Genomic DNA, 17,622 nt, shown 5'->3' on the forward strand with positions numbered 1-17,622 from the left:
ACAAATCTATAAAAGTAAATGTCCTTAAGGATATTTCCTTTAGTCGACGTTAGCACTTTTAGCGATGGCACATAAAATTTCAAGTGCATTTTATGGTTTAACGGAAAATTCAATGGGGAATATAAAATTTAGTCCTTGTCAAGTGTGTGGTGATCAAAGTTCGGGCAAACATTATGGTGTTATCTGTTGTGATGGTTGTTCCTGTTTCTTTAAGCGCAGTGTACGCAAGGGCAACATTTACAATTGTATAGCGGGCAAGGGTAATTGTGTTATAGATAAGGCCCGTCGTAATTGGTGTCCGTATTGTCGTTTTCAACAATGTCTTAAATGTGGCATGAATGTGCAGGCGGTGCAAGAGGAAAGAGGCCCGAGACAGCAACAAGCAACTTCTGCTGCAGCATCTCGAGTAAATGAAACAAAATTTGTTTTGAAATCTACGACTTCAACATCATCAACTACAAAACGTTTACATACTATACAAAATTTAACATATAATACAACAAATAAGACATTTTTGCCGACATTGCCAACATCATCATCATCACCATCATCACTGTCATCATCTTTACCCTCAGGTCTACCGCATACCGGAAGTGCTTTAAATTTTCAAATGTTGGCGCAAATTTTAGTAACATGTTTGCGTCAGGCCAAGAGCAACGAACAATTCCGTACATTGTCACGTTGTCAACAGGAAACGATTTTACATTCTGTGTGGAGTGAATGTTTTGTATTGCGGGCTTCACATTGGACACTCGATATAACAGCGGTATTTGAAGCCTGTGGAGATGTGGTTTTGCAGCGCATCATTGACGAGGCAAAACAATTAAAGGCCGATGTTATGGAATTAAATTTCTTAGAGACTTTAATATTGTGTCGAAAGGGTATGTGTGATTTTATTAAATTTAAATATTATTTTTTAAAGTGCAATTTAATATTTAGTTAATTGTAATATGTAATGATCGACCATGTTGGTCATCATATACATATGTACATTAGGGTAACCAGATTGTATAGAGAAGTAATAATGTAGTGATGTTCCTATAGTCTTGTCTATTTTCTTGTCTATAGTCTAGTCTATAGTCTAGTCTATAGTCTAGTCTATAGTCTAGTCAATAGTCTTGTCTATGGTCTTGTCTATAGTCTAGTCTATAGTCTAGTATATAGTCTTGTCTATAGTCTAGTCTAGAGTCTAGTCTATAGTCAAGTCCATAGTCTAGTCTATAGTCAAGTCCATAGTCTAGTCTATAGTCTAGTCTATAGTCTAGTCTATAGTCTAGTCTATAGTCTAGTCTATAGTCTAGTCTATAGTCTAGTCTATAGTCTAGTCTATAGTCTAGTCTATAGTCTAGTCTATAGTCTAGTCTATAGTCTATAGTCTATAGTCTAGTCTATAGTCTAGTCTATAGTCTAGTCTATAGTCTAGTCTATAGTCTAGTCTATAGTCTAGTCTATAGTCTAGTCTATAGTCTAGTTTATAGTCTACTATAGTCTAGTCTATATCTAGTCTATAGTCTAGTCTATAGTCTAGTCTATAGTCTAGTCTATAGTCTAGTCTATAGTCTAGTCTATAGTCTAGTCTATAGTCTAGTCTATAGTCTAGTCTATAGTCTAGTCTATAGTCTAGTCTATAGTCTAGTCTAGTCTAGTCTATAGTCTAGTCTATAGTCTAGTCTATAGTCTAGTCTATAGTCTAGTCTATAGTCTAGTCTATAGTCTAGTCTATAGTCTAGTCTATAGTCTAGTCTATAGTCTAGTCTATAGTCTAGTTATAGTCTAGTAGTCTAGTCTATAGTCTAGTCTAGTCTAGTCTATAGTCTAGTCTATAGTCTAGTCTATAGTCTAGTCTATAGTCTAGTCTATAGTCTAGTCTATAGTCTAGTCTATAGTCTAGTCTATAGTCTAGTCTATAGTCTAGTCTATAGTCTAGTCTATAGTCTAGTCTATAGTCTAGTCTTAGTCCTAGTCTATAGTCTAGTCCTATAGTCTAGTCTATAGTCTAGTCTATAGTCTAGTCTATAGTCTAGTCTATAGTCTAGTCTATAGTCTAGTCTATAGTCTAGTCTATAGTCTAGTCTATAGTCTAGGTCTATAGTCTAGTCTATAGTCTAGTCTATAGTCTAGTCTATAGTCTAGTATAGTCTAGTCTATAGTCTAGTCTATAGTCTAGTCTATAGTCTAGTCTATAGTAGTCTATAGTCTAGTCTAGTAGTCTATAGTCTAGTCTATAGTCTAGTCTATAGTCTAGTCTATAGTCTAGTCTATAGTCTAGTCTATAGTCTAGTCTATAGTCTAGTCTATAGTCTAGTCTATAGTCTAGTCTATAGTCTAGTCTATAGTCTAGTCTATAGTCTAGTCTATAGTCTAGTCTATAGTCTAGTCTATAGTCTAGTCTATAGTCTAGTCTATAGTCTAGTCTATAGTCTAGTCTATAGTCTAGTCTATAGTCTAGTCTATAGTCTAGTCTATAGTCTAGTCTATAGTCTAGTCTATAGTCTAGTCTATAGTCTAGTCTAGTCTATAGTCTAGTCTATAGTCTAGTCTAGTCTAGTCTATAGTCTAGTCTATAGTCTAGTCTATAGTCTAGTCTATAGTCTAGTCTATAGTCTAGTCTATAGTCTAGTCTATAGTCTAGTCTAGTCTAGTCTATAGTCTAGTCTAGTCTAGTCTTTAGTCTAGTCTTTAGTCTAGTCTTTAGTCTAGTCTTTAGTCTAGTCTTTAGTCTAGTCTTTAGTCTAGTCTTTAGTCTAGTCTTTAGTCTAGTCTTAGTCTAGTCTTTAGTCTAGTCTTTAGTCTAGTCTTTAGTCTAGTCTTTAGTCTAGTCTTTAGTCTAGTCTTTAGTCTAGTCTATTAGTCTAGTTTATAGTCTAGTCTTATAGTCTAGTCTATAGTCTAGTCTATAGTCTAGTCTATAGTCTAGTCTATAGTCTAGTCTATAGTCTAGTCTATAGTCTAGTCTATAGTCTAGTCTATAGTCTAGTCTATAGTCTAGTCTATAGTCTAGTCTATAGTCTAGTCTAGTCTAGTCTATAGTCTAGTCTATAGTCTAGTCTATAGTCTAGTCTATAGTCTAGTCTATAGTCTAGTCTATAGTCTAGTCTATAGTCTAGTCTATAGTCTAGTCTATAGTCTAGTCTATAGTCTAGTCTATAGTCTAGTCTAGTCTAGTCTAGTCTAGTCTATAGTCTAGTCTATAGTCTAGTCTATAGTCTAGTCTATAGTCTAGTCTATGGTCTAGTCTATAGTCTAGTCTATAGTCTAGTCTATAGTCTTGTCTATAGTCTAGTCTATAGTCTAGAGTATAGTCTAGTCTATAGTCTAGTCTATAGTCTAGTCTAGAGTCTAGTCTATAGTCTAGTCTAGTCTATAGTCTAGTCTATAGTCTAGTCTATAGTCTAGTCTAGTCTATAGTCTAGTCTATAGTCTAGTCTATAGTCTAGTCTATAGACTAGTCTATAGTCTAGTCTATAGTCTAGTCTATAGTCTAGTCTATAGTCTAGTCTATAGTCTAGTCTATAGTCTAGTCTATAGTCTGGTCTATAGTCTAGTCTATAGTCTAGTCTATAGTCTGGTCTATAGTCTAGTCTATAGTCTAGTCTATAATCTAGTCTATAGTCTAGTTTATAGTCTAGTCTATAGTCTAGTCTATAGTCTAGTCTATAGTCTAGTCTATAGTCTTGTCTCTAGTCTAGTCTATAGTCTAGTCTATAGTCTAGTCTATAGTCTTTTCTATAGTCTAGTCTATAGTCTAGTCTATAGTCTAGTCTATAGTCTAGTCTATAGTCTAATATATAGTCTAGTCTATAGTCTAGTCTATAGTCTAGTCTATAGTCTAGTCTATAGTCTAGTCTACAGTCTAGTCTATAGTCTAGTCTATAGTCTAGTCTATATTCTAGTCTATAGTCTAGTCTATAGTCTAGTTTATAGTCTAGTCTATGGTCTAGTCTATAGTCTAGTCAAGTCTATAGTCTAGTCTATGGTATAGCCTATGGTCTAGTTTCTTTTTTTTAAGAAATAATACATTATTGCAATTTTATTTATTTCCAGAATATGCAATAAATTCCGAATATGCCTCATTATTGGAGTCATATACAAATAATGCTCTATTGGCACTGGCTCGCTATACAGCCCAACAATCCCATTGGCTGCGTTTCGGTTCATTACTTTTGGCTTTGCGACAATTATCCTTGAGACGTTATGAATGCACATTAACTGGCTTATTTCGTAATATAGTCAAGGACATATTAAAAACTCTTTAATTAATTCAATTAATGTTATTACAACATGTCAATTTTTTTCTCCACGAAAACAAATATTTTATAAACAGCATTTTATAAATACTATATAAACAAAAGTGATGCGTATGTGTGTGTGTGTGTTTTTTTAAATAATTAATATAATTTGTTATCTCATAAATTAAGGCGATTTTTTTAACATTTAGTTAATATGGATTATATTTTGTTGTTGACTTTTTTTTGCGGAATATTAGTAATTATTAGATTTTGTCGTATATTAAGTGTATATAAATAATGGCAAAAAATAATAAAAATAATTAAATATACAATATAAAATAAATTGTTTTTAGATTTAAAATAAATCACATTTAAATTTAAATTGATTTAAACAATTAATCCAGCTACTGTGGTAATTTAAGTATAATTTGTTTGCTTTGATTAAAAATAATATTTAATTTGCCGAACAGGATGATATGGAATATAGGCCAGTTTTATTGGAAAAGACTATATAGTCATGATTTTCTGAATGATAGAATTATAACACTACCAACTAGCTTATAAGGAGGGGTAGCTAAATAATTCGGTTTCAGGTATATATGTATATACGTATGAAGATCTTGTTCTGTCTGTCTTTCTGCTTGGATTCACTATATACTTACGAATATCTTTTAAAAATTTGAACAAGTAAAAGTCATCCAATTAATTTTTTTTTAATTTTTCTACTATATCTTTTATTTTTAGTTTTTCATTATTAATATTAGTTTTGGTAATACATTTTACACTTAAAATTTAAAGTTAAATTTTAACATTATTTGAAATATTCTTTTTAAATACGATTTTTTTGGTAACGCTAAATCATTCTTTGGTATTGGAAAAAGTTTGGATTCTTCTTTGTTTTAAATATTTTAAAGTTTCGTTTAACACATTTTATAGTTTTTATTTTTGGTTTCTTACTAGGACTAGAAAAATTCATTAACAGTTTTTTTCTTTTTTTTGTAGATTTTTGGTTTTCACATATAAAAAAGGTTTTGTTATTTTTTTAGGTTTAGATTTATAAAAAATTTTAAATATCTTCATTTTTTTCATTTAAATTTCATATTTTTTTTTTAATATTAACTTTAAGTTAGAGTTTATCTGGTAGTTTAATACACAAAAATTTGTTAACTAAAGTTTAATTTAATTGAAAAGTTGTTAAAACTATATTAGTATATATATTTATATTATTGGAAAACAATTTAGTTAGTTATTGAGTTAGTTACTAGTAGATAGTTATTTAGTTAGTTACATGGTACTTAACAATTAACATTTACTACATTAGAAATATTGTTTTTCTATTAGTTTTTTTTAAAGATTTTTTTTAAGGAATTTTTACATAAATAACGATTGTCTTGTGAAGAAATTAAAAAGAAAATATAATTGTTTTCTGTTAGTTAATATGGTATGTAAATAAATATTTATTATTTCAATAGTTAAAGATTTTTTATAAAAATTAAACAACTTACATGGAAGTAGATTATATATATTTTTTAACTATTTATGGGGTTTTACCCTACACCTAAATAGAGAATCATTTGACTGATCTTATTGGAGCAGAGCAATAATGGACCTATAACTTTGGTTATGACCCGTAACCTAAAAACATTTATTGACTAATCAATCGAGTCTATGGTCTTGCCTATTGACTAGTCTATGGTGTGGCCTATTAACTAGTCGAATGAGAAATCTGTGGATCAGTCCTTTGAACATTTATGTAGTAGTCTATTGACCAGTTATTGGACTTTTCTATTGACATGTCGGTGAACTAGTCTATTGATAAACTATTGGACTATGATCTATTCATTTGACTAAACTTTTGTCTAGCAAATTGACAACTTTGACTAGTTTATAATGTAGTCTATTTACAGATTCTCGGATTATTCTATTGAGAAGTTAGTGAACTAGTGTATTGGCAATATTGTAGACCAGTTAGTTGACTAGTTTGTAGACTAGTCATTAGGCTAGACTCTAGTCTTTTGTCTATTCTTTGGATTAGTCGTTTGACCAGAATTCGCACAATTCTATTGACAGTCTTGACTTTCATAATGTGATAGTGGATCATGAAGAACATAGCAGATAATGGGGATGGTCTTATTGGGTTGTCAAAAGAATTTGGTCTAGTCTTTTTTCTAGAATATTGATTAGTCTTAGTCAGGTTTTTGGATTATTCTATTAACAAGTTTGTTGACTACCTTGTGGAACAGTCCGTTGACTGGTTTATGGACTAGTATTTTGGCTAGACTATAGTCTAGTATTTATCTAATCTTTACACTAGTCGATTGACAAGTATTTCGACAATTCTATTGACAGTCTTTATTTAGCGTTCACGACGTGATAGTGACTATTCCATAATCGATTCTATTGACAGCTCTTTGAATTACTCTATTGTCAAGTTTGTAAACTAGTCTATTGGTAAGTTTGTAGACCAGTTAGTTGACTAGTTTGTGGAATAGTCTGTTGACTGGTTTATGGACTAGTCTAATATACTAGTCTTTTGTCTAACCTTTCAATAGTCGATTCACAAGTATTTGGAAAAAACTTGAAGTTGATTACGTGATAGTGTATCATGAAGAACAGGTACTTTATTGTAAAACCAGTGTTACTCGGAAGTTATGGAAGTTGGCTCTGCTTTCTGACAAGAAGCATAACAGCAGATTGTAAAGGAAATTTTCCTCTCAATGGTGACAAGTTGAGCGAATGTTCTTCTCGAAGATATACTGAAGGAGTAAGAGAAAGCAAAGAAAAGGACATATATTGTCAGGATAAACAGATAGAATATCGTTAAAATCGAAAGAATTTTTGATCCTGTCAAAATTTGTTTTGAGAGAGTTCTTTCTGGAAGAACAACAGGCGAAATCTGCAGCCAACTGTGCTAATACTCATGCCTGTAGAAAGTTAGTGGACTTATCCACTAGGCTAATGCCCCCAATTCCGGAAAACAGAAGGGCATTAACCAGCCATTTAAACCATATAGAACTTATAGCACCAGGTGAAAAAAGATGACAGAGGAACTTCGAGCTGACTTCCTTAAAATTATTAATTAAGGAAACAGTTCTCAAGGAAATCGGTCCTAAATGTCAAAGAGCCACGATTCTCTGATTTATTAAAAAATTACTAAGAGAATACCATTAAGTGAATTACATCTAAAGATGAAAGCTCTTCAGATGGACAAAAAAGATGAAGAAATTATAGATTATTATAGAGAAATTATATTCTTTGTATGAAAAGATCAGTACCGATCTATGGCAATTAATCAAGGGTGGATTCCACCCATCGTTTGTTCGTTGGAAACTTTTTATAGACTAATGGAGGAATCTGAAGGGACTTCACATTCGTTTGGAATTAGAAATTTCTTAGTTGCTTGGGGAAGGTGAGGCTGTTGTCCATTTTGGTTTGATACTACGAGGTTCTGATTTTCAACTTTTTTATATCTTAAAAGCGATCTTCTGAATTATCGATCAAGTCTCTCTTGATGGTACGATTTCATCAGCCATTAGGTCGATTGCAATATTTTTTTGTTCTTGGTACTATCAGATTCCGGACTGTGAATAACCTTCGGAGGTAAGACTATGGCATAAATCTCTGAACCACCACTCTCACAGATCGGTAGACAGGTAAGTAATTATCGATTCTTGCCTTGGTACTTCCAGCCAATAGACCTTTAATACTAAGTATTATTAAAATTCTTTTTTCATCATCAAGAGATCCAAAATATTTTGAGAAACAACCTTAAACAAAGCCGCTTTGAAATAAATAAGTTTCTTAAAAATGTTCGAAGAAGAAAAGGTATCATAAAAGAATTTTTTCATATTACAGTCCATAGTTGTTGCAGGTGTAATTTCTAAAAAGGTGTAGGGTATTTTCTAATCGGCATTGTCCGACTTTCATATTTGTTTTTTATACGTAAATTTTTCTTAAATTTTAACAATTTCTTACTTAATTAAACACTTTCATTACATAAACTTTCTATATGCATTTTAATATAATAACATCTCATGGTTAAATAAAAATACAAAAAAATAAATTGTACTTTTATGCTAAAAAGCCCATTACTTATAAGGTACCATTTCTTCTTAATTATAAAGCCATTCAAATTTCTAGTAATAAGTCGTATCATTTCATAAAATTGCTAAAGTAGGATCAAACAAAAAATAACAAAAACACCTTGCTAAATTTTCTAAATTAAAATTCTTTTAAATAAAAATTAAATTTAAACCGTATCCTACCTGCTGATCAATGCCTCAACATTAAGCATTATTTCTGGTTTCTTTAAATTACCACTAGGCTCCTCTATTGGTGTCGTAGTATTCGAATTAACCGAAGCTGTTGTGGTGGCTGTAGACGCATCTGTAGTTGGACTTTCCATAATGGTGCAATTATAGGCCACACCATTCAGAGATCTGGAAGGAGCAGGTGAGGTAGGTGCCGATAGTAGTGTGGGTGGTGGTGACATTGAGGTCAAGAGACCACTTTTACGTTTTGTTACATTTTGTACCGGTGGTGATTGAGCTTCTATGGTGGAGGGAGGACTACGATTAATGTTACTATCTAAACTACTGTGTTGTTGTGATGAAGCTGGCGATAAGGGTATCTCTTCAATTTTCTCCAGATCTTGTGCTATAGAAGTGGAATTTTGTTTGTGTACCCTGGTGAGAGTACCCTTGGGACTTCTGGCCGTATCATGCAGTATAGGTATTTCCAGTGTTGAAGATTTATTCGATAACGATAGCGGTAGGGAAGATTGTAAGGAAGACTGATGATGCTGATGATGTTGGTGTTCAGATTTCGATTGTGTATCGTCACGATCCAAACTAAATTGACGTCGTAGTAAACGTGAAGAACCGGGTTTTTCAAATCTACCCGTTACCGAATGAAAACTATTAGCCGCCGTTGTACCAACACCACCCACACCACTACTATACAAATATTTGCCATCATAGAATTGTGTCAGATTACTTTCACTTGGACTCAAGCATTTATAATGATTATAGGGTGAACTAAGATCCATCATTTCCTCAATTTTCTTATAAAGTCTCGATGATGATCCCGCCGCTGATGTGGGTAAACGATTGAAATTTGAAGGATTTAATAGATTATCGGTTGCAATATCAGTTATCTTTCTAGGTTGTGGTGAGTTACTGGGCGTTTTAGTGGGAAACTCTGGACACAGTGTCATATTGGGACTAATGGTATTGGTTGAATTGGAATCCAGTGAATAGGAATTGGGTAGATTTGAGGATGAACAAACATCAACATTTGTGGGTGGTGTAATTTCAACTTTAACCTCAACCGACTCACCGGCCAGAGAGGAGGATTGGCTGGAAGATGGATTTGTACTATTACGTGATTTGTTGGCCTGAGCCTTGAGTGTGATCGAGTTGCGTATCAATGATTCATCTAAACTGAAATGAGAACGACAACGAAATTTAGAGGAAATTGCATTTTAATAGGTGGTTTATAGAATTTTTTGTTAATTTTTAGAATTAAAAAAAAAAAAAATTTACTTTTTAGCAAAACCTACCCATGTGACTCTCTGTATACATTAAAGGAAAGCATGTTTTAATAAAAAATTAGTTTGAGGAAAAAATAAACATTTCTTTATAAAAAAAACTGAAAGACATTAATAAAAAACTTACCCTATCGGTGGGGGATTTGGCAAAGGTTTGTCGAAACCTTTCTTGCCTAACAACCAAAATGTATTCATCATGCCTTTACCCTTAATATCTATAAGACCCCTGGGTTCTATCATATAGCCACCACGAGCTTCTAAACGATTACGTGTCTCCTGAGACATGTGAATGCGCCAAGAGGAACCTAAATTTAGGACAAAATTAAATTAACTATTTACTAAATAAAGTTTACAAATTCTACCAGTCGATTCCATTCTCGAGGCGGTATTTACTGTATCACCAAATAAACAATACCGAGGCATAGTTAAACCAACCACCCCCGCACAGCAGGGACCGGTATGTAGACCTATTCTTAATTGTAGCGGCACTCCTGGTAAATGTTTAACATTAAAACGGCCACTTTGATGCAGTAAATCTAAAGCCATGGTGGCAATTTGCTCAGCATGATCGGGTGTACGTACGGGTATGCCACTAACAACCATATAAGCATCACCAATGGTTTCAACCTGTAAAGAAAGGGTGAGCGAGGCACCCATAGAAAGATATGTAAATGTGGAAACTAGACGACAGCCTTACCTTGTAAACATTATAAGCATTGATGGTAGCATCAAATATCGTATAGAGATCATTTAAAAGATCAACAACCTGTACCGGTGTACAATGAGCAGCTATTGTTGTAAAACCAACAATATCACTGAAATATATTGTAACATCCGAAAATTCTTCGGGCTCAACGGCTAAGCCCATTTTTAGTTTTTCAGCTACCGAACTAAGGTGGAAATATACAAATTTTAATTTAAAAAAATAAACTTTAAATTCAAACTCCTTCTCACCTCGGCAACATTCTGTTTAACAGCTGCTCAGTCTTTTTTCTTTCAATATCCAATTGTTCGGTTCTCTCACGTATCAATTCTTCCAAATTATTTGAATATTTCTCTAACATTTGAAACATCGTATCGACAAAATTCACTTTACGTCCATGATTTAACAATTTAAAACGTTCATAAACTCTATAATAGGTTTTTACAACATGATTGTTGTGGTAAAAGAAAATTATTGTTATTTTTGTATTGTTTTTATATTTTGTTTTTTCCGTTATATAGAAGAATTTTTTATTATTATTTTAATATAAAAAATGTGTCATCATCAGATTTAAATGATGGGAGAAAAAGTGTGAGTTATTTAGTCAACATCACCAGTGTCATCATCATCATCATTATTATTGACAACATCATCGCATCATTGTATTTGTATTTATAGCAAACAAACAGCAGCGACATTGACATCGTCGTCAATCATTTATTGTTGAGTGTGAAGACAAGTCACATTGTTCCAAACAGGGCAAACATACACACGAACACAGAGTTATATTTAATACACAAATACCGTTACATACAGACAGGAATACAAATATAGAGTTACCCATTTACCCATCCATGTAAGCGACGAGGTTTAAAAATACAAAAAAGGAAAACAGAACAACAGTAATAAATATGAAAATCGATAGAACAAAAAACGTTAAAAAAGTATTTAATATGTGTATGTATGTGAATTTAAGTACGAGTAAAGTTATATAGGAAAAAATAAAAGCCTTTTAATACAATATAAAGTGATTGAAATTTCAGGGTTTGGAAATAATAACTTAAAACTAAAAATAACTACAATTGAACTAACTACTAACTAACTACTAACTAACTAACTAACTACTAACTAACTAACTAACTAACTAACTAACTAACTAACTAACTAACTACTACTAACTAACTAACTACTAACTAACTAACTAACTAACTAACTAACTAACTAACTAACTAACTAACTAACTAACTAACTAACTAACTAACTAACTAACTACTAACTAACTAACTAACTAACTAACTAACTAACTACTAACTAACTAACTAACTAACTAACTAACTAACTAACTAACTAACTAACTAACTAACTACTAACTAACTAACTAACTAACTAACTAACTAACTAACTACTAACTAACTAACTAACTAACTACTAACTAACTAACTAACTACTAACTAACTAACTACTAACTAACTAACTAACTAACTAACTAACTAACTAACTAACTACTAACTAACTAACTAACTAACTAACTAACTAACTAACTAACTAACTAACTAACTAACTAACTAACTAACTAACTAACTAACTAACTAACTAACTAACTACTAACTAACTAACTAACTAACTAACTAACTAACTAACTAACTAACTAACTAACTAACTACTAACTAACTAACTAACTAACTAACTAACTAACTAACTAACTAACTAACTAACTAACTAACTAACTAACTAACTAACTACTAACTAACTAACTAACTAACTAACTAACTAACTAACTAACTAACTAACTAACTAACTAACTAACTAACTAACTAACTACTAACTACTAACTAACTAACTAACTAACTAACTAACTAACTAACTAACTAACTAACTAACTAACTACTAACTAACTAACTAACTAACTAACTAACTAACTAACTACTAACTAACTAACTAACTAACTACTAACTAACTAACTACCTAACTAACTAACTAACTAACTAACTAACTAACTAACTAACTAACTAACTAACTAACTAACTAACTAACTAACTAACTAACTAACTAACTAACTAACTAACTAACTACTAACTAACTAACTAACTAACTAACTACTAACTAACTAACTAACTAACTAACTAACTAACTAACTACTAACTAACTACTAACTAACTAACTAACTAACTAACTAACTAACTAACTAACTAACTAACTACTAACTAACTAACTAACTAACTAACTAACTAACTAACTAACTAACTAACTAACTAACTAACTAACTAACTAACTAACTAACTAACTAACTAACTAACTAACTAACTAACTACTAACTAACTAACTAACTAACTAACTAACTAACTAACTACTAACTAACTAACTAACTAACTACTAATTTTGAACAAAAAATTACTTGAATGAAATTTGAGTCAACTCAGATGAAATTGGCAAAAGTTAATTGCAATTCATTTCTAATCTAAATAAATTTATCGAACGAATTCAAATTCGTTTCTAATTCCAGTTAATTTTTCATTTTTAAGAAAAATTTTTGCAAATCCATTTGAATTGAAAATTAATTGAAAATCATTTCTGCATAATTCATTTCAATTTATTAAAATTTCATTCAATTCTTTTATGAATAATTCGAGAATTCATAACGAATCAAAAATGACTTAAAACGACTTGTTTCTTATTATAATTAAAGATTACCAATTACAATTTTCCAGCTAAATCTCTAAAAAATGTTAAACTTTAAAATCTTTTCCCAAACCCTGCCTTTAAAACACTATATTTTAATCACATACTCTACATGCATGTAACACCAACATCAACACCATTACAAACACTTACGAATTGAAATCTGGTCGCATTTCTGGTTGTTCCGCCCAACATTGACGCATTATATTAATCGCCTCCGGTGGTGCAGCACCCTTTGATACCGAAGGTCTTATTAAAGGTGGTGGTTTTTTTATTTTCGCTATTATTTCCTCAGCCGACAGCGACAACATACAGTACGGTTCACCGCGCACCACCACTTCTTGCATTATTATGCCAAACGAATAGACATCACCGGCCTGAGTACCCAATATTCTAGCACCATGATGATGGTGATGGTGGTGCTGATGATTTTGAGGTTTCAGTGAACGCAACAACTCTGGAGCTGTCCAGAGTAGTTCTTTGTAGTTGCGTGGTGGTAGTGTTAAACCTTGAGCCTCATAGAATAGAGGTAAGCCGTAATCAGTTATTTTAAGTACCCAACGTGCATCAACAACACAATTACGTGACGTTAATGTACCATGAACACGCAGTGGTGAGGCATGCAAGTAACGCATGCCACGTACTAAGTCTGTTAGGAGACTTAAACGAAATGACCAGTCTAATTTGATTTCATCCATGATGAGGACATCTTGCAGTGAACCACGTGAGCAATAGTCGAAAACCATGGCCGTGCGACTGGGATCGGCCAGCCAGCCTATTAGGGGATTAATGTTTTCATGTCTCAGACCATGAGCCATTACCAGTAAGTCCATGGCTTTGGCTTTCAATTCATTGGAACCATTTAAAGGCACCTCCTTAAGTTGCACTAGATCACCATTATATCTGGCTCTCATGTCCAGCAAGGCGGGATTATGTCTAGCCAAACTGGCCGAACCAGAACTAGTTTTACCATTAACTGTGGCTGTTGTGGAATTATTGGCAGCACCTGGTATTATAAAGCCCAGATTTTTTAAAGAACCTATAGAACCCTTTAACAAATCCGGCTTGTCCACCTCCGGACCACCAAACTCTTGTAATTGTTGCAGCCAACAGCACAGCATGGCTTCAATGCCCTCATCCACCTGTAAGGGAATTAAAAGAATTATGAATATCATGTTTTTGCTAGAGTTGTTTAAGTATGTGTTAAATAATCCACTTACTCTACGTGAATCCACCGGGAATACAAAATCATTTGCAGATAATACAATTTTATTAGGTCCTTTAGATAAACGTTTGCGTAATAAATAATTTCTGTAAGACATAAATATAGAAACAACATAAATATTATACGAACATGATTTTTCTTTTCTGTTATTTTGTTCTTGTTTTAAGGATAAATGTGCAATAAAAGAAGTTGTTTTTATTATAAACGTATAGAATGAAAAGGATATGACTATGACGTATGAGTAATATTTAATTTGTTTTGTCATATTTATCATACGTCGAGGTGACTAAACATATTTTTATATTTATTACACGTAGTCTTATTTAAAAAGGAATATTTGTTGAATAAATTGTGGGATAAAAAATTATTTAGGGTTATAAAGGAATATAAATATTAAAGAAAGGGAATATGAATTGACAAAAAAAATTAGAAAATGGTTCGTACAACTAAGACAGAATTGTGTTTTAATAAAAATTAAAAAAATACATTAATTTCGTAAGTCTTTCATAAATTATATTAAGTAATATTGTGATATTTTTAAATGGGATTATTTTTGGGCTTTAAATTATATATTTGAACCCCAAAGATTGTGTTTTAATTTCTATTAAAAGTACAGTTGAACTAACCAATGATTGATCTTTAAACTGTAATATTACGGTTCTAGTTTTAAAAAATCACGATTAAATTACTTTTCACACACCATTGGCAAAATTTTAAACTGTATTTTAGAAAATTCCCATAAAAATTGAATTATATTATTAAATTTTACTTTTAGTACTTAAACTGTAAATCTCAGTTTTTTAGTACAAAGTACTAATTTATCGTTTTTATACCCTACAACTGTTTGGTTTGTACTGATGTTTATAACACACAAAAATATTCGACCTATATCCACCTTAAAGTATACCAATTGGCTTAGAATCATTTTCTGAGTAGATTAAGCAATGTCCGTCTGTTCTTCCGTCCGTCCGTCCATCTGGCTGGATATCCATGTAAACCTTGTGCTCAAGGTACAGGTGGTAATTTTCAATGAAATTTATTACAAGGACGAAGCCTATTAAAAATAGTTAAAATCGGTCCATTATTTTACCTAGCCCCCATACAACAGAACCCCCCGAAAAGGACCTTTGAGTTCATAATTATCTTAACAATATATACCTGTATCTTGATAAATAATCGGCGCAAATAAGTTTTATACAAGCCTTGATGACCTTGCCAAATTTCATAAAGATCGGGCCTCATTTGACCCTAGCTCCCATACAAAGCTCCTTCAGAATATGACTTGAATGTTCAAAATTCACATATAAACACTAATATCGTAATGAATTTCAGCACAAGTAAATATTATATAATTATAAATCTAATCACAAAATTTTCTCGGTATCGGTCCATATTTGCACCTAGCCCCCATATAAACCCTCTTTCAGAAAATTAGTTTTTCGTTCATAAATTGCTTAAATGTATCGGAAACAAGATTATATTGAAGTTAAATACTTTATTATGAAAAAAAATCACATTTAATATTCATAACTGGTGTAGGGTATCATATGGTTGGCCACGCCTGACTATACTTTCTTACTTGTTAGTACTAAACTTTTGAAAGTGTCTAGTTATTGATTCTGAACACTATATTGCACATCCTACCTATAGATCTGCAAATAATGGCCATATCTACTTGCAGCGCAGTAGGGCTTAACTCATCCGGAAGTTGGATATCAAGAACACATGGACACGCTAAGATTTTAAGATTATTACCTCCAATCATGAACCAACCATCCGACTATATTACCCCACATACGGACTTTGATAGAGTCTTCAAAGTCAGAGTTCTTTCCAGGAGCGAGTGGTGTAGAGGTAACCTACCGAGAGAATCTTTCTAAAATGAATTGCGGTGTTGGTTCTGGTGTCTTCTGTGAAGAAGTTTAGGTAAGTATATTCCACCGTCTTCCCAACAACTCTAGTATCTTTCAGGCTGAAATATTTGCGATAATGTCAGGCTGTAGGGTATTACATGACCTCAATATTCGCGGCAACATAGGAATCTTTGTCGATAGTCAAGCGGCACTTCTCTCACTAAACTCTTATACTACCGTTCCCTATTAGTTAGAAAATGCAAGAAGGATTTGTCATTTGGGTCGCCTGTCTGACATTACTCTTGTTTGGGTCCCTGCGCATAGGGACTACTATGGTAATGAATGAGCTTGCCAGAAAGGGATCTGACATTTCCAATGCCGTTTCAGTAGCAACTCCGTTAAGTTTTATCAAGCAATATCCTCAGACATGCAAGTCGACTTGGGCTCCCTTTCAATGATCACTGTCGCAGTTGCAAACATAGGGAAAAGGAAGAAACGGTCTTCCATCTCCTCTGTGAATGCCCTGCTCTGGCTGTAAAGAGAAACCGCTTCCTTGGCAATTACTTCATATCTAACCTTGGTGAGATATCTGAGTCTAGGCTTAATGATATCCTCAAATTTCTCACAACTTCAGGCTGGATCTAATACTATAAATACTTCATCTGCCGAGTGGAGTCAAAACGGAGTCTCTTCGATTCTACTTGAAGGTTCGCGCGCAGTGGACTACAACGTTAACCAACCAACCTAGTTATTGATCTTTAAGTATTATTTATATAACAAAGTAGTACGAACGTCAGACCTAGAATCTTAGCCTATGATTACTTTTAGTACAAAATTTAGAGATGTGAGTATTTAAGTACTTAAATCTAATATTAGTACTAAAACCGTGAGTTCTTTGTAGTATTTTTTTGGCAAAAATCTTTAGTTTTTTATTTGATCGACAACATTTAGAATATAGCATTGAATTTTTTAGTACTGCGACTTTAATTTTGCACATATTTTTCAAAAATATCACATCGCGAGTACTTTGAGTACCAATTTTTTAATACTTTTAGTACTAAATTTAATTAGGCATAGAAATATTCTATTTTGTGTACTAAATATTGGCTATCAATTTTTGATCGTGTGTACTTTTAATAGTAAACTTCGTAATGGTGATCTTTTAGTACTAAACATTTATTCGTGCATCTCTTTTAATCTATTTTTTATTGACGGTACATTTAATACTAAATTTATGATTGTCGTTGATAATTTACCACTAAGCATTGAATCGTGGATCTTTTAGTACTAAATATCTAATTAAGAGTAATTCTAGTACTAAACATCTACCAGTTGATGAACTTTGAGTCGATTCCTTAAATAGTAAATCTTTTAGTACGACATAT

At 32.3% G+C, this 17,622-nt stretch overlaps 2 protein-coding genes across 5 annotated transcripts in view; one reads left to right on the forward strand and one right to left on the reverse strand.

Moving 5' to 3' along the window:
- Positions 1 to 112: 112 nt before the first annotated feature.
- Positions 113 to 4,256, forward strand: LOC119602435 (nuclear receptor subfamily 2 group E member 1). The gene is made up of 3 exons (XM_037953953.1): positions 113 to 410; positions 546 to 881; positions 4,045 to 4,256. Exons 1-3 carry the CDS (start codon positions 113 to 115, stop codon positions 4,254 to 4,256), a joined length of 846 nt encoding a protein of 281 aa, XP_037809881.1.
- Positions 4,257 to 5,693: 1,437 nt separating this feature from the next.
- Positions 5,694 to 17,622, reverse strand: part of LOC119602434 — a 174,208-nt gene continuing 162,279 nt past the window's right edge. For 3 of the 4 annotated variants that reach the window (XM_037953949.1, XM_037953951.1, XM_037953950.1), the window contains exons 8-15: positions 14,380 to 14,470; positions 13,313 to 14,301; positions 10,732 to 10,908; positions 10,475 to 10,667; positions 10,140 to 10,404; positions 9,905 to 10,082; positions 9,790 to 9,801; positions 5,694 to 9,670 (exon numbers count right to left, since the gene is read on the reverse strand). In XM_037953949.1, the coding sequence (XP_037809877.1) occupies positions 8,491 to 9,670; positions 9,790 to 9,801; positions 9,905 to 10,082; positions 10,140 to 10,404; positions 10,475 to 10,667; positions 10,732 to 10,908; positions 13,313 to 14,301; positions 14,380 to 14,470 (3,085 nt within the window). In that variant the 3' untranslated portion in view covers positions 5,694 to 8,490. The remainder of the gene's footprint in view (positions 9,671 to 9,789; positions 9,802 to 9,904; positions 10,083 to 10,139; positions 10,405 to 10,474; positions 10,668 to 10,731; positions 10,909 to 13,312; positions 14,302 to 14,379; positions 14,471 to 17,622) is intronic. The other variant, XM_037953952.1, reaches the window with a different exon arrangement.

The sequence above is a fragment of the Lucilia sericata genome, unplaced genomic scaffold (genome assembly GCF_015586225.1).
Source record: "Lucilia sericata isolate MDLA Ls3-8-SP2 unplaced genomic scaffold, ASM1558622v1 Contig000232F_arrow, whole genome shotgun sequence".
Taxonomy (NCBI): Eukaryota; Metazoa; Arthropoda; class Insecta; order Diptera; family Calliphoridae; genus Lucilia; species Lucilia sericata.

What these genes read in the sequence shown, in the direction of transcription:
- LOC119602435 (XM_037953953.1), top strand. Translation starts at nt 113, where the DNA reads ATGGGGAATATAAAATTTAGTCCTTGTCAAGTGTGTGGTGATCAAAGT. An exon ending in TGCTGCAGCATCTCGAGTAA is followed by an intron (nt 411 to 545) that starts ATGAAACAAAAT and finishes CATCATCATCAC; the next exon opens with CATCATCACTGTCATCATCT. An exon ending in TTTAATATTGTGTCGAAAGG is followed by an intron (nt 882 to 4,044) that starts GTATGTGTGATT and finishes ATTTATTTCCAG; the next exon opens with AATATGCAATAAATTCCGAA.